This window comes from Ahaetulla prasina, chromosome 6 (assembly GCF_028640845.1).
Source record: "Ahaetulla prasina isolate Xishuangbanna chromosome 6, ASM2864084v1, whole genome shotgun sequence".
In the NCBI taxonomy this organism is placed as follows: domain Eukaryota; kingdom Metazoa; phylum Chordata; class Lepidosauria; order Squamata; family Colubridae; genus Ahaetulla; species Ahaetulla prasina.
Genome location: NC_080544.1, coordinates 72,356,693 through 72,374,157, shown reverse-complemented (window position 1 = coordinate 72,374,157; position 17,465 = coordinate 72,356,693). Strand labels below are relative to the sequence as shown.

Sequence of the window (17,465 nt, the reverse complement as noted above, 5' to 3'; positions counted from 1 at the left end):
CCTGATTGTATGAACTGTCACCCAGTGAGGTTAGATGTTTTGCAATGACATAACATCTCCAAACAAACTAAATAGAAACATGTCAGAAGTACGTGATCCAAGCAGGAGATTGCACTAGATCCCTTCCAACTCTATGGCTCTATTCATATCCAGTTTGTGGAAACTCAAAGGGCAGCAAATCAGAGTTGCTGAGTTGAAGTGTTCCTTAGGCATCCTGGCAGTTACCAGAAAATTATGTGTAAACCTTACACACTGTAAGCCGCCCTGAGTCTTCGGAGAAGGGCGGGATATAAATGTAAATTTAAAAAAAAAAAAAAAACCCTAAGAAACACAGGCATAACATTTACCATCTGAACTGTACCCTATCACTCTAGCTTCTCTTTCAGATCACTGAAATAATCTGCTTTCCTTCCAAACTAATCGGTGGATAACAGATAATGTTTTAGCATTTCCCTTGGGTGGTATCATAGTAAAAGGCAAAGGGAAATGCTGGTTTAACAATGGTACAGCCATAGACAATGAAGGCTCTATCATTCTTGGACTGCGAGTGAGATGAAGAGAAATTTAGGGACACAAAGGTATGGGTTGGTTTCATCCAGGACTTTGACCATACTGTATTCCCAAATCATGGATCTCCCAATACAATATTAGGAGTCAAAATTTGTCCCCTAACAATTGCTCCGTTGTATTTCTCTTCTTAGGAAAGAAAAAAAAAGTAAAGAGTGCAGCGCAACCAGCGAATACTACAGAATTTAGGAACTATTTTTGCACTAGCGCTGAACACAGAAAAGCAGAAGCGAGAATATATGTTAAGGTAACCATGCGTAAAACTCAATTAAATTTACGTTTGTTAACGTTCAAACTCCACTCCGCCGTGCCCGTCTGGGAACAGCACCTCCCTTCGAGGGGCAGAACTGTGATCAAGTTCGGGAAGGTGAAAGGACTCGGCGGAGATTAGCGATATTGACTCTGGCTGGTAAGGGAGGGCAAGGAGATTCAAATCTTATGCCCCGCTTGGGCGATGCAGGCTGGTAAGGAGCCGAAGGGGGCGGGAGGCTGGTCGCAAAGGAGGCTTCGGAAAGCGGGTGTGCGACCGCGTTTTCCCTGCGCTAAGGAAGGGGAGGCAAGACCGGAATGAGGAAGGGCTGTTCTTCAAAAGTGAAATTAAACCGTTCAGCGTCAGCGACAAACCTTCTCGAAGCTCTCGGCCTTGGATTTCCACTTGACCTTTTAAGGCTCTACCTCTAGGTCATAGGCAGCCTGAGAACGCGGCAGGCTTTCACTTTAGGCTAAAAAGAGAACATTTAAAATGAGCGATTGTTGACACGGGGATGTCCTCGGGAGTGAGAGGCAATATGAAGAAAAAACGCTTTCATTAAGGCAATGGGGCTAACGGCTTTTAAGGGCCCGGTATGTCAATGGCCATAAAAAGCAGGTGAACTCTTTGTAATTAACAAATGGCTTTTCTCATCTGGATTAATGACTTCTGCAAAGGACCAGATTGGATAAGAGTGGTGGTTTCAATTACATTTGGAACCCAGTCGATTTATGCTGATAACACATTTGCTGTTTATTCTTAACTGTTTTTTAAATTATATATAGATATAGATATCTGTGCACACCAGACCTTACTGCAGGTTGTTAATACCAACCTTTAGTACAAAATACAAAGCAAAGGGGAGATTGTTATTGTTGCATTTGTTTAATATCTCAATGCCATCTGTGATGTTAGCCAAGCGTCTAGATTGTTTTCCGCATGTTTACATTTATAAGTCATTGAAATACTATCTGTTGAATTAATGTCATCCCTTCTGTGTAGCATATGTTATGTTTAGGGTTTTCACTAAAATAAAAACAGGAATGAATGAAATATAAATGTTTTATACTAATATGAGTTTTTAAAAATACCTGCTAGCTCTTTCCATTTTTAAGCCAGTGAACTTTTTATAGGACCTTGAGCTCTAGAATTTATGTTTGCGCAGACTAAAATAGTTTGCAGATGTAATTTGATACTGTAGGAAAGAAAACATCCTTAGTTCTTAAAATTTAACCCAGTGGTTCTAGAAAGGCTGAAAAAAAGAGTATTTCTATGTAGACGATAAAAATGTAGGCTGAAAAATGTTAGCCACATCACTGCTTGGAAAGTGGGAACAAATATTTAAATTCGTAAAAATGATCTGAATGATCTGCATCATATAAAGCTTTTTTTTAAGAATGGAAATTGAAAAGTATTTAGTACTTTAAAACACAATCGTTACTAAAAATGCTTCTCTCTATATACATGTAAATGCTCCCGCTCATATCTGACAGAATACAAATATATCTATTAGTCACCCATGAAGAAGTTGGATTTTTCACTTAATTTAATCTGACATAGAAGTAGATCCACTTATGTAGAATATTAGGACAGTTCTGCTAGTGACTGTCATCTATTCTGCCTGATAAACTGGTTTGCCAAAAGTGCCTAAGGAATGTAAAATATTACTTCATCACTGAGAATTATGATTATTGGTGATAAGAAAAATATTGCTTCTGCAGTACTAAATACTGACTATCAGAATTACTACCCTTCTTAGCTAAAAACAGATCCATTGATCATAAGTCTTGTATTCTGCATAGTATTATTCTTGTACATGCTGAAAAATCACTATCATTTTAACTTGCAAAGTAAGTGATTATAATATGCATTAATTCTAAACTATCTGAATAGTTTAGAAAACATACCAGGGGCTTTTATCTAATTAATTTCATATAATGGCAATCTTGTCTGCTTGCCATGTTATGTTTCTTGTACCAGAGATATTTTTAAAAAGCCTTTTTGTTTGCAGCACTAGTTTCAACTGCTTTCTTTTGGAGGTGATGGAAAAGTAGTAGAAGTGTCTGAAGGTATGGCATCTCTTGAGCAAACATAATAGATAGCTTTGTGGAGTAGATCACCAAGAATTTCCGATTCATTTATTTAACAGTACTAAGAAAAATGGTGATTTCCTTGCTTGAATTAGATTGCTGATATTTAAAAAGAAGGAAAAATGCACAGAATGCGCAACTTTTAGAGGTTATTTTTTTTAAAAAAAATTGCAGTGCCCTTAATTGCAGTGATTCGGCCTCCATATGAGGTGAAGAAGAAGAGAGGAAAACTGAAGAATGGAATATTGGTAATTGAGACATTCCAAGCAGCTACTCAGCGTTCTCTTCCATCGAGATGTATTAGGGTAATTTTTCCGGGGGTTTTGTTTATTTATTTATTAGATTTCTAGACCGCCCTTCTCCCGAAGGACTCAGGGCAGTGTACAGCCTTATTAAAACACATAGGTACACAATAAATTTAAAATACATTTAAAATGAAATGTTTAACCGGCCAATTAAAAACTAAAATGGTCAAAAGACCGATATAAAACCCTAAAATATAAAATTATAAATAGATTAATACAATTTAAAATTCAATTAAAATTAAGTTAAACTAAAATATTAAATTAAAATAATATTTAGGCAAGTCCCGCCCGATTGAATAGCAGAGTCTTCAGTTCCCGCTTGAAGGTACGGAGGTCGGGAAGTTGGCGTAACCCTGGAGGTAACTCACTCCATAGGGTCGGTGCTGCCACAGAGAAGGCTCTCCCCCTGGGGGTCACCAGCCGGCACTGTTTGGCTGATGGCACCCGGAGCAGGCCCGCTCTGTGGGAGCGCACAGGTCGTTGGGAGGCTATCGGCAGAAGGCGGTCTCGTAAATAGCCCGGTCCTAAGCCATGGAGCGCTTTAAAGGTGAGCACTAACACCTTGAATTGCACCCGGAAGGCTACCGGCAGCCAGTGCAGGCTGTGCAGGATAGGTGTTATATGGGAGCACCGTGATGCTCTCACAATTACCCGCGCAGCCGCATTCTGGACTAGCTGGAGCCTCCTGGTGCTCTTCAAGGGGAGCACCATGTAGAGAGCATTGCAATAGTCCAGGCGAGAGGTAACGAGGGCGTGAGTGACCGTGCGTAAGGAGTCCCGGTCAAGAAAGGGGCGCAACTGGCGCATCTGATAAAATGCTCCCCTGGCGACGGCCGTCAAATGTTCTTCTAAAGACAGCCAATTGTCCAGGAGAACGCCCAAGTTGCACACCCTTCCCCTGGGGGTCAGAACTTCACCCCCCACAGTCAGCAAAGGCGTAAACTGACTGTACCGGGACACCGGAACCCACAGCCACTCTGTCTTGGTAGGGTTGAGTTGGAGCCTATTCCTTTCCATCCAGACCCGCACAGCCTCAAGACACCGGTCCATCACCTCGACAGCTTCGTTGGGGTGGTTCGGGGTGGAAATGTACAGCTGAGTATCATCAGCGTACAGATGATAATCCACCCCGAAACCACGGATAACCTCACCCAGCGGCTTCATATAGATGTTGAACAGGAGAGGCGAGAGAACCGACCCCAATAATAATGTTGTTGTTATTTTTAATGCAATTTCTAGCTGGCCAATACAAATAAACAATATTTATATTGTTCAACTTCATTAGTTTGCTTCTTCATCAAATTTACTCTCATTCTTTTCTGTTGTGTTATGATGGACAGATAGTTGGTAGTATATACAGACTTTGGAACATTTTCATGATTTATTTCCAACGTTCCATTGAGTTGGAAAGAACAGCAAAGTAGAGGAGAGGGCATGAATTCTAGATTTTTTTCCAATCCCTTTGGAAATCCCTTACTTGCAGTGTCTCTAGGAGGAAGTTGTATTTTCTTCTGTATGAAGAGCTGTATAAAATAATGCTTTGTGTCTATTATTTTGTATGCACTGGGAAACAGGAAACATTCTGAGGCACTGTCCACTGCTTCTTCTGTAGAAATATATTGAGGGATTTTTTTTTCTGGAATGTTTTACCCTACTGATCCAGCCAAATCTGATCTATTTTCAAATTTAACCTTTCTTTAGTTGGCCTCTCACCCAATACCTGTTCTGTTTTTGCTGACATTCAGACAGATTTGCAATAATCTCCTTTATATTGGGTGATTTTGAGCCACTTATTCTTTCTCAGGCCAACCTGCTTTACAGTTGTAGAGAGACGTAGAGGAGTACATGCTATGTATTGAGCTACTTAATGAATGAATAAAAATTAAACAACAGGAAACAGATTATTACAAAAATGGCAAGACTGTAAGTTTAGATAGTATGACTCAAAAATGTTAAAATTGCTGCGACAATGTGATTTGTTTAACCGATGCATCTGGCCTTGATGATTGGAATCATTCTATTTCTGTTCCATACTAAAGAGAAGGTAAAGTGTAAATGTAAGAACTAAATGGTGGGTTAGTTTCTTAATTGCTCCAGCATGGGAATTTTTGATGAAAGGATATAATAGATGGTATTGAGCAAAATTTGGGAAGTGCAGAGTAGAGGTGTACAGGGCATTATCCCGATGAATAACAGGATAACAGAGTTGGAAGGGACCTTGAAGGTCTTCTAATCCAACCCCCTGCCTAGGCAGGAACCCCTACACCACTTCAGACAAATGGTTAACCAATATCTTCTTAAAAACTTCCAGTGTTGGAGCTTTCATAACTTCTGGAAGCAAGTTGTTCCAATGATTAATTGTTCTAACTGTCAGGAAATTTCTCCTTAGTTCTAGGTTGCTTCTCTCCTTGATTCGTTTCAGTGAACATATCTAATACTCCTTCCTCCTATTTGCCCCATGGCAATAACTCCGTGAGGTGGGTTAACCAGAGAATGACAGGTCCAAAGCCACCCAGCAGTCCTTCATATCTAAGGCAGGACTAGAACTCATCTCCTGATTTCTAGCTTAATAGGCCAAACTGACTTATTTCTCATTGAGATATACTGTATATGAGCATATATAGTATGTATATAAGACATATATAGTATGTCTTAAAACATACTATAGTACCACTGATTTGCAAAGACATTTCCCATAATTTGGTAGAATCTTTACAATATACAGTTAGTCCCCAAAATAAATACTAAATAGTACCAGAATGTTTTTCAACATACTTAATAACACACAGCTGCAAAATGACTTATTTTTATACGTTTGTCTAATCAAAACATTATTTCCTCTTTGCGTGTGTTTGGAGAGCAGATGAATTTGTAGCTAGTTTTATGTATTGGTGAAAATTGTCTTGGTTCTGAGCAATTTTTGATGTGGCTTTCTCCTGTATCCTCTGCATAGGTGTTTTGTATTGTTAGGAATGTATATTGATCTCTTGTAGGCCCAGGAAGATTCCTTTGTCATGTTTCTGCACTTGGATCATTTCAGAGTTTCTTACCATCTACAGGTGGTCCTTGTTTAGGGAGCATCATAATTCAATCAGAAAAGTGGTCACTAAGTGAAAAATCATGTAACCACAAATGTGCTTATACAGTAATTTTGTTTTAGCTTTCCTTTGCTTTACAGCAGGTGTGTCAAACTCGCGGCCCACAGGCCGGATGCATCATGTGCTGGCAACCCCCACCCCCGTTTTAGCGAAGAAGAAAAAAGTTGTGATACATCACGTGATGACAATGTGTTGTCGCGAGTTTGACACCCTTGCTTTACAGCACTAGAAAGATACGCCAAACAGCCACGTGAATCCAAATGGCAGGGAACATTTCCAGAACTTTACTCATGAGGAATCCAGGTAAAGGGGTAAATCTTGCAGCCCTTTTTCCTCACTCCTTTGGAATGCTCACCCTGGTGCTGGGATAATTAACAAGAAAAGAATTGATGTTTGTATTTACATTCATTGAAGAAGAAAGGATTGCAAGAGAATAAGTGGGTACACAAGACGGAATGTGCAGTGAAAGGCATATGGTAATGCCCACTGTTTGCCTAGAGTGCTTCCTGAAAGCTTCTTAGGAGGCAAGCAAAAGCCTTTGGAATGAAATTGATTAGAGTCTTGTCAGTGTCAGGCAGCAGAATGAGCCAGCCCTAGGGTTCTAATCAACTACTTAAGGTCACAGGGCTGAACTTTTTAATTTGTGGATAGAACTTTTTAGGAATGTGCTACCCTGCCAAAAGCAGCTCAGGAAGAGACAGCTTGCTTAGATAATCCTTACCCTCTGCAAGGGAGGAGGGGAAAACATGTCAAACACAGAACATGAACTAAACTGACTATAATGGTGAACATGTGACAGTGAGAGAGAGAGAGAGAGAGAGATGCTGCAAAGGTTGTATATCTGTCCCTTTCTCGTCACCATCATAACTGAATAGTCGCTGTCAGGACATCACCTGTACATCTCTCCATCTAGGGCTAAAGTGTTGTTGTTGGGTTTTTTTGCATTTATATCCCGCCCTTCTCCGAAGACTCAGGGCGGCTTACACTATGTCAAGCAATAGTCTTCATCTATTTGTATATTATATACAAAGTCAACTTTTATTGCCCCCAACAATCTGGGTCCTCATTTTACCTACCTTATAAAGGATGGAAGGCTGAGTCAACCTTGGGCCTGGTGGGACTTGAACCTGCAGTAATTGCAATCAGCTGCTGTTAATAACAGACTGTCTTACCAGCCTGAGCCACCAGAGGCCCTTTTTTTAACTTTTTTTAACTTTTTTTTTAACTTTCAGATTGCTGGCTTTGAGATACAATTCTGTCCAACATGCCCTAACTAGTGTGTCTCTTGTGTTAATGCCGGTAGCCTCTGAGTCAGCCCCTTTCAAGTGCAATCACTTTGTACAGGTCCCATCTGATGCTTCTGGCTTTTGTCTCCTGTGATTTATGGATCAGATTTCTCTTGGACAGAATACTCATCAGATGGATTTTTCCATCTGTTGGGTAGAAATTCTGTTATAGTAGGGATGGACAAAATATTGACTTCTAGTATCCAGCAGTCCCGTTAAACTCAGAAGTGGAAATATTTTTCCTATTCCCCCATATTAGGCTTTAAACTGCAATGTAACTAACATACACAGGAATTACCAAAACTGCAAGGTAGTTCAGTCTCTGGCAGCATGTTTGTTCTTTATAAACCACTTAAGATTTTCAATAATTAAAATCAGTTTAAAGCAGTGTTTCTCAGACTTAGAAATGTTAACCCTAGATTCAGCTCCCAGAATTCCATGCTAGCTGGGAAATTCGGGGAGTTGAACTGCATACAACTTAAAATTGCTAAGGTTGAAACAACTGGCCTAAATTCAGGGGTGAAATCCAGCAGGTTCTGACACGTTCTGGAGAACTAATAGCAGAAATTTGGAGTAGTTCGGAGAACCAGCAAATACCACCTCTGGCTGGTCCCAGAGTGGGGTGGGAATGGAGATTTTGCAATATCCTTTTCCCAGGAGTGGGGAGGGAATGGGGATTTTGCAATATCCTTCCCCTGGACTGGGGTTGGAATGGAGATTTTGCAGTATCTTTCCCCTGCCACACCTACCGGTAGTAAAAAAAAATTGGATTTCACCACTGCCTGTCTAAAATATAGACTGCTTCCAGTTTTTAGTCTCCCTTTTCTAGTAAAAAGTATATTCCCAGACTAACGTCTCCTTGTTTTATTTCATAGTTCTATCTTGCTATAATGAGATATTGGGATCTTCCTTGACCTAGTCCCAGAATGGGATTACATTTCATTATAGTGGTGAAAAATAGCTTGGTATAGCCCATCCTTATGGGAAAACGAACTGAGATTTTCTGAATCAGTTATCTTCCTCCTATAATATTTAATTACTGCATCCCATTATTTATTCTAGATTTCTGTTTCTGGAATATTGCAAAGTAGAGAAAAACTACAGCAGATAATTTGGAAGATAAAAACTGTGAGTGAAGAAGAGGTTAAGGCCTTCCAGCTCCTTTTTATTTAAAATTCATATTAACTTTGTCTAACACATACTCATATAAATCATCACAGGGGCTGTACTGCGTTGATGTGTAACATGTTGTTTGCAACTGAATAGTATTATAAAACAAAATTTAGATTTAATCTCTCCTGCTGCTGTAGACGGCTTACAATTAATATGTTGCATTCAATAATTTCTTTTCTCTGCAGGTGTTGGATTACTGTTGGAATTCATGGTTCAGCCCTAGCTAATTTATGCTCACTGTGAAGAAGAAATTATAAATAATTATAACAGAAAAAGAAGAATTTGCAGTTAGGGCACAGAACATTAAAAGATTTTATATGAAATAAGTTGCAAAAGTTGTAAACAAAAATAAGTTGCAAACAGTTATTTATAAATGTGGGGTCTTTCTCCAGAGGTTTTGAAAATCTTAGAAATCATGTTCAAATTTTTATACATTTTTGAATGTAATTATTTGCTTTCTCTGAGTATTGATCTCTTATGCCTAGCTCCTGAAAATTAAGATTCACTGAGTTTATCTAGATGTGTCCATCCTTGCTATTAATTATATGCTTGCTTCCTAGGTAGGTTCTGTGACAAAGTAGGAGATAATAAATTCCTTTTATCTAAGAATGTACTGCCATGTTTCACAAGAATATTTCTCATTAAACCTCACCCACATGGAAGACTGGTTGAACAATTATCTCTCTCTTTTTTTTTTCTTTAAAATTAGCCAAATTTTGCTATGGTCTGTATTACTGAGCTTGGGATAAAAAGGTCTAAGGTATTTTCCATTCTGTTTTTCCCAGGACTAATCTGGACAAATTCTAACTAAATGGGTTAAGAAATGCCCACCTAGAAAGATGGGTTGTCAGTTGTCTTTTTACAGAAAAATCCTTAAATGAAAGGATCTGCCAACAAGGTTTTAAAGTATCCATCTATATAGTACGTATTCTTTTTTTAAAGTTTTATTTTCATTTTCCAACAACCTATTCAATATACAGTCTCTTATTCAACATTAGTCATTAAATTTTCATTTGTTACTTATTCGGACCTGCCCAGCTACCACTTCCTTCCTTAACAAACCTTTCCTCCTCCCTTCTCTACTTTCTTCTACTTTCTTCATCCTTCCTCTCCTTCACTTTTCTACGTCCTCTCCTCTTTCCCTACTCTTCTCTTCCACCCTTTCTAACCCTCTCTTTCCCTTTCTTCTTCCTCTCCTTTCCCCTTTTCTACCTCTCTCTTCCTACCTACTTTCTTCCTTCACTCCTCCTCTCCTCTTCATTCCCTTCTGAAATGGCAGCTGAGCAGCCCGCTTTCATTTCAAATTATTTCTATTTCTTAATTACATATCTTCAATCATTCCTTTACATTGATCCTTCATCTCCCCCCCTCTCCCCCCTTCCCCCTCCCGCCCCCCGAGACTTCCCAGAACAAAGTACAGGGTATAAAATTAACAATCATAAATTAAAATACAACATAAGTCAAATCCATAGTCACTCCTCTCTCTAAGACCTTAACTCCCCTTCCAAAAACAGAAAAGTACATTCTTCTTCCAGTCCATTATATATCAGTCCATTCCACTCCTAAAATCTTCAGAATCTTCCAATTAAGTTAGTATTTCCAGTTCATCAATAAAATATATTCATCAATTAAGACCAAATATATCTCCAATCTTCATCGATCAAGACCAAAACGATATTCCATCTTCCAGTATTCATCAGAAATTCTTCTATAATATACCTTTCTTCCTTAAACAGTATCCCAAATATAATTCATATTTCCAGCTTAAGTTCTTGAATTTTTATCCAATCTCCAAAAGTAAACAATATTCTATCTTCTCATATCTTTAATATCACTTACATAAATCAAATAACATTGCTAATATTAATATTTCATACATCTGTCAGATAACATTATTAAAATTATAACTTATAGCCAAAATATATCAATTATAACAAATTCTATTTAACCAGATACCAACATTACATCCATAAATTTTTCTATCCTCCAAGGGTTAAACAATATTCCATCTTCCCATTCCTTTATACCTCACATATATCAAATAGTGATATACCTAAAATATGTCAGTTATAAAAATTAAACCCTATATATATATGTTAAAAAAAAAAATACCATCAAAATCACATCTTAAGCATTCTCCTTCCCCTTGTCTTCTATCTTACACATTTCCTTACACATTTTCTTATACCTTTTCCACCATCTGCTCATCAATCAACTTAACATCTAGCAATAAAGACTTTCCAATCTTTAATATATTGGTGTAAAAATCTCTTGTTTAAAAACTTATTAAGAAAAGATAAGCCTCCAAAAGTTCCTATTAAAAAAAAGAAAAAGTAATAATAATAATTAAAAAAAAATTCCATATTTGAAATGAAGAAGTTTGCAAGATTTTAATAATTAGCTCTGTTTGCTTAAGAATCATTCCTAAACTGTAAAATCTACCAAAAAGAGAGGGGAAAAAAAATTCCAATAAACTTTTCTTCTTAAACATTGTAATAAAGAAAAAGGTAAAAGGAGAAAAAAATCATTAACAATTCTTGTTAGCTTGTTATGCTCTTCTTCTTTATAATTTCGCTTTCCTTTGTATATTGCAAACGCCATTTTAGATCCACTCAGGTTGAAAGTTAGTTCAAAGGAAAGCTATTTAAGAACTGAAGTTAAGATTTATTACTTGCAAATTCTCTATTAAAAAAAAAAAAAAATTCCATATTTGAAATGAAGAAGTTTGCAAGATTTTAATAGTTAGTTCTGTTTGCTTAAGAGCCATTCATAAACTGTAAAATCTAAAAGAAATCAATAAACTTTTCTTCTTAAACATTATGATAAAGAAAAAGGTAAAAGGAGAAAAAAATCATTAACAGTTCTTGTTCATTCCATTTTAAAAAAATAGCTTGTTATGCTCTTCTTCTTTATAGTTTCGCTTTCCTTTGTATATTGCAAACGCCATTTTAGATCCACTCAAGTTGAAAGTAAATTCAAAGGAAAGCTATTTAAGAACTGAAGTTAAGATTTATTACTTGCAAATTCTTGCTAGTCCTCCTGCTCTGTTCTGTCTGTGTTGAATTCTCTTTTAGGAATAAATCTTGACACAGAGATGGTCGCGGCTTCTCGTTCTGTATAAACAGAAGCACCCTGGGCACGGAGTTTCGTCAGGCTAAAGGGAGCTCGCCTTGATCCCTGGTTAAATTCCAGGGGATCCCGGGGAGCTCTACCCAAAACCTGACCCCTCTTCCCTCCCCCTTCAACCGGGGGAGAGAATTGCAAACCGTTTGACAGCCCATTTACGCTGTCAGGGACGGTTTGACGAAACCCAGGGCAGACGATCCCAAAGGAACGTCCGCGAAGCCTGCGTTGCCAGCGGAAGTCTCAGTACGTATTCTTATAGTGTAATACTACGCCTATGTCAAAATTAGTTAACATGATAAAGTGGAAAATATCACTTTAGTTATATCTTAATATTTTCTAAGAGTACCTAGGAGCTTAATTTGCTTGATTAAGCCTCTGAGGTAATGTAATAATGCATACCAAATCAATATTGCATCTGGTGTGTTTTTAAAATTAAAATGAAACGTTTAATTACATTCTGATTGGTATTTAGTTTGTTAACAGTTGACATAAACACAAAAGCAGTTAAATAGGGCAAAGATATTCATGTGCCTATTATTATTTTCAGAGGAATAGTAAAAAGTACATGTAAAAATAATGAGAGGAGTAATAGGATTACTTAATCCTATTTAAGAATAGGATTCTTAAAAGAGTACTCAAAGCAGACCCCAGTGTGTTCATTGTGGCAGAAATAGCTGAGTTGCATTATTTCCATAGCCAGATAAGATGCCATGCTAAAGTAAGAAAGCTTGCTATCTCTACTACTCCATTCTTGCAACATAATTTTTCAAATCTTTGGTGAATATGGGAAAAATATAAAAGCAAGATGCAACCTGGACTTACATCAGACCTCTCCCAGCTTGGGTGTTAGGAATGAAGGAACCCAACTCCCATTTTTAGCAAAAGGTATACTTTTTTAAAGCCACGTGGTTAAAGTGTAAGCAAAGCTAGATCTGAATATTCCTGCATAAACCCAGTTGTTTTCCCTTTTCCCAGGCCCTCCCCTACTTGGTCATTTTGTTAATGTATTCACTATATTTTGGTAACAGTTCTAAAGTTTGGCACCTCTTTGATAGCCAAGACAGTATTCCATTCTGTGTCCTTGGATCTTTCAACCATTGTCTCTTATCTTGGGTTGGTAGCAATAGCAATAGTATTTAGACTTACATACTGCTTCACAGTCTTTACAGTCCTCTCTAAGCAGTTTACAGAATCAGCATATTTCTCTCAACAATCTGGTTCCTCATTTTACTGACCTCGGAAGATTGAATCTACCTTGAGCCTGGTGAGATTCAAACTGCCAAATTGCAGGCAGGCAGCAGAAGTAGCCTGCAGTATGCATTCTAACCACTGTGTCACCGCAGCTCCTATTTTTCTGGGTACCTCTGATTCCTGTCTTCCCATCTTCCCCTACTCCCCCTCTTCCTTTTATGGCAGGATGCCATCATAAGAAACAGGGCTGAAGTGTGTGATAGCAGATCTGGCAGCTTCTTTGATCAAATAGCCAAAAAGCCTCTGAACGTTTAGCTCATCCTGGCTAAACCTTCTGCATTGGCTTTGAATTAAACTACTTTTTTTAAAATTTGCTATTCCTCCCCCCAAGTTAAGATTAAAGTTGTTTTACAATTAAATATAGAGATGAAAATTTGAGTTTGGAATATTTGTTTTAAATATATCTTTAAAGTGTTAAGTTTGAACTAACGTCAGATAATCATACAATGCTAAACTGAAAGCAATCTTAGGCTGTTCTACAGATAATTCCTTTCTCAATTAACCTCTCAGACCTTTAATATTAATGATAGAAAAATAGAGTGTAGGTTGAGTGTTATGAGTTATCCCCATGGATGACCTACTGCCATTTGCTGATTAAAACTGCTGCTTTTTATTAAAAATATAAAAATGCCATTGGTCTGTCTGCAACTGAAAAATAATTATCAGAGCTTTTAACATATAATCTTACATGCTAAATAATTTTAGCAGTATTTACTTATATGTGCCCATTTGCCAACTCCCACGATAGAAATGATAAAAAACACAATTTGCAGTTTAACATAGAAAACTTTTAAAACTCTTAAGGTCCACTGTGAAAAGATTTTGATTTAACCATCCGTATGTTTTTGATCTATTAATGTTAATAGGGGATATATTTGATTTTAAAAAGGTGAATGGTTAAATTTTGTAACAAGTTTGGAAAAACAATCTTGGACATCAACACATGTTGTGTGAATGTTTAAAATATTACAGCTGAATTATAATTTCCATATTGATCAAAACTATGTATTTGTAAGAGGTTTAACAAAAGGGACACAAACTGCAGATTTATATACATTGCTTTTCTCTAAATTATAATGTTTACTGTTGTGGCATTTTAGGTATATAATTTATGCATAATCATAGATAAAGTGAAGTTGATTTAACAAATTATACATATGGAATTCTACACAGAAAATTCCAAATGGAGTCTTTTTAAAGTCTCTTAATCAGAGAGCAGGGATGCAGTGGCTTAGTGGCTAAAACACTAAGCTTGTCAATCAAAAGGTCAGCAGTTCAGCAGTTCGCATCCCTAGTGCCACATAATGGGGTGAGCTCCCAGTACTTGTCCCAGCTTCCGCCAACCTAGCAGTTTGAAAGCACGTAAAAAATGCAAGTAGAAAAAATAGGGACCACCTTTGGTGGGAAGGTAACAGCATTCTGTGCTCCTTTGCCATTTAGTCATAGTAGTTTATGACCACAGAGACATCTTCGGACAGTGCTGGCTCTTTGGCTTTGAAACGGAAATGAGCACTGCTCCCTGGAGTCGGGAATGACTAGCACATATGTGCTTTACAGAGCATTTAATCACAGAGCATTATACTTTCACTTCTGGGATGACTTGTATCTTGACTGGGGAGACTGGGAAGAAGACAAATATAACTCCTTTCTAAATTCCAGAATCTTTGTTGCGCTATTCTTAGTAATGTTCTCTAAAAGCAGCCTTACTTTCTTCCAGCTAATCTTTCAGCAGATCTCACCAATGGCTGTGCATTGTCCTGCTGGTTCTTCAACTGAAGATTCCATCACCTACACATAGGCCATGCTGTGCAAAAGCAGATCCAGCAATGTCCAGTAACAACCTTCTTCACAGCTTAACACTCTGTTCTTTTATATGTTTTCACCTATAAGGCAGATATGCCTGCATTCAAGTGTTTCGATTAGGCTTGGTTGGAGCTTCTTGGTGTTTACATGACTCTAAGCCTGATTTTACCACACAGAGAAATTATCTTGCTACATGAGTATTTTTCTTCTTCCTTGTTTATGCCGTCCCTGCTTTTAAGAATTTCCCTTTTTCTGGATATTCTTTCATGCAATTGTGATACTGTAGAAGATGAAAGATGAAGATAAAAGACTCCAATTTTACTGTTTATGTGTTATGGGGAAGTGTCCCTTAATACATAGACTATGATTAGGAATTATTGATGTTTTACATATTTTTCTGGGATAGATGAGCAGATTTAACAGGAATAAAACATAATTAGCTGGTATGATTGCATTGCTTAGACTATGTAAGACTCATTGAGTAACAGTTCTGTGAAACTTAACTTGTTTTGCATATAGAATGGGGGAAAAAGAATAGAAATTATTGACTATTTCTTAATGAAGGTTCCTGACCAAAACTTCTAGCTTATTACTGCCTGGTGACCACCTAAAGTCTGGGCAAGTATCTATGCGTGATCTTTGGGGGAAATCCATTTCAAGGTTTCCTGGTATTAACTTTACATAACTATACAAAAAAATTGTTTAAAAAACCCTCTGTCAATGTATTGTTTTACCCAGGTTTATCTAATACAAGTTGATTCAACAGCAGTAAACCAGTTTTAGAATATAGAAAGTTTCATGAAGAGCAAAAATACGTTGCATAAAATGGCAATTACTACTGACTTATTTGTTAAGGAATATAACTCGAAAAACCTTAAGTTTTCCTTGTTTGTGCAGGAATAACATGATGTTGAAGTCTTCAAAGAAAAAGCTAACTTCTAGAGGGATTTATATGTTAGGAAGGTGCTTTAAATTTAAATAAAAAGTTAGCACTACAGTGAAAATGTCTTCTTGTGTGAATGGGCCTAAAACCAAGGATGGATTTCCACCCCTGAATGATCAAAATAAATAAAATTAGGTATTCTCTAAGTATTGACTAAAATTGGGCCAAAACATTGATGTATCATTTATAAAATAGTTAATTCCTGGGTTTGGCAATCTACAATTTAACTCCCTAATTGTATGTAAGAATAGTTTAGCTATGAGATGATATAACCAGAGACTGTATTGGAATTTTGGGGTTGCAATCTAAAAATAGTAAGCTGAGAAAAGACAAAACAGATTTCATGTCATTTGCATTTAAATTCAAATAAAATGAAGACTAGATATGCAGAAGAGTCCAGATTTTAAGTACCTTCAAACAAATAAATGTATTTAATTATCATTCCAAATTTTAGTGATCCCTTATGTATAATTCTTTACAACTTTTGAGGAAGAGGGTTGTGGTATTTGATATACTACTGGTCTTTCTTCCTAGTTATCTATTCATTATAGCACAGTACATTCATTCACTGAGGAAGCCATACTGTAAGTAATTATTCCTGTGGCCATCTACACAACTGGAATTGCTAAATAATAACCCTGTTCTATTCCATTCATTCTTCTGGGGGCAGAATCAACAGTTCCTCTACCAAGTGCAGCTCACATGATTAAGTTGTGTAGCTGTTTCTAAGTCAATCCATGGAAAATAACTGTCCCAGATATGTAATATTTACATATACCTGTATTAAGATAAGAAACCCTGAACAGGTTTTGAGGTGAGGCTCTCGTGAGATTACAACTTTTGTACAATTTCTCTCTGAGCAGTTTTTCAAATTCAGGGGATAGATGATTGTAACCTGTGATAATGTTAATTGTTGCAGAAGGGTCCAGTTCAAAGTGCTGGTTTTGACCTGGATGGCATGGGGCCAGGTTATTTCAGGGATCACCTCTCCCCAATTACATCTGCCCACTCCATCCCATTAGATCAGACAGAAAAGGTATGTTGTGGGTATTACCTGTTAAGGAGCTATATCTACCCTCCTCTTTTTATCCACTCCAATTTCCTAGCAATAACTTCTGCTTAAGCAAGAAGTCTTTTCTTTCTGGTTAAAATAATCAGAATCACTGAGGACCAGTACAAAAGGAGGACATAAAAGGAAAAACAAGGACAAATCAGTAGGCTTGCAGTTCTTTTCAGGGGATATAAAGATCACTTAATGCAGTATGAAGAATGTAACGCATAAATCAGACACTACTTAAAACTAGCTGTGATTATTTCTCTCCCTTTCTGCAGTATTCTGACTCTTTCGTATTGGATACTAGGTTATGTATATTACCTGTTTTAATGTTTAATTACATAATTCATAATCTTTACTGTGTTATTTTATGAACCTTAAAATACAAACATTCACTTATGCATTTTCACTAAATAGAGCTGAGTAAGGAAGCAATTTACTTAGTTTTTCAGCTTTCATTACTGTACTCTATAAATTTTAGTAATTATTTATAACCAATACTGGGTAGCCATGAAAACA

General features: G+C 37.1%; 1 protein-coding gene across 16 annotated transcripts in view; it reads left to right on the top strand.

The window, feature by feature from the left end:
* The first annotated feature begins 908 nt into the window (after positions 1-908).
* The window catches only part of NMNAT3 (nicotinamide nucleotide adenylyltransferase 3), a 77,298-nt gene continuing 60,741 nt past the window's right edge, over positions 909-17,465 (top strand). For 3 of the 16 annotated variants that reach the window (XM_058188230.1, XM_058188228.1, XM_058188229.1), the window contains exon 1: positions 1,211-1,435. Coding sequence is in view for 1 of the 16 variants with exons in the window: in XM_058188219.1 (XP_058044202.1) it covers positions 1,022-1,031 (10 nt within the window). In the remaining 15 variants the exon portion in view is untranslated. Of the gene's footprint in view, positions 1,032-1,204; positions 1,436-17,465 lie in introns of those variants that run through there. The other 13 variants (XM_058188218.1, XM_058188231.1, XM_058188226.1 and 10 more) reach the window with 10 other exon arrangements.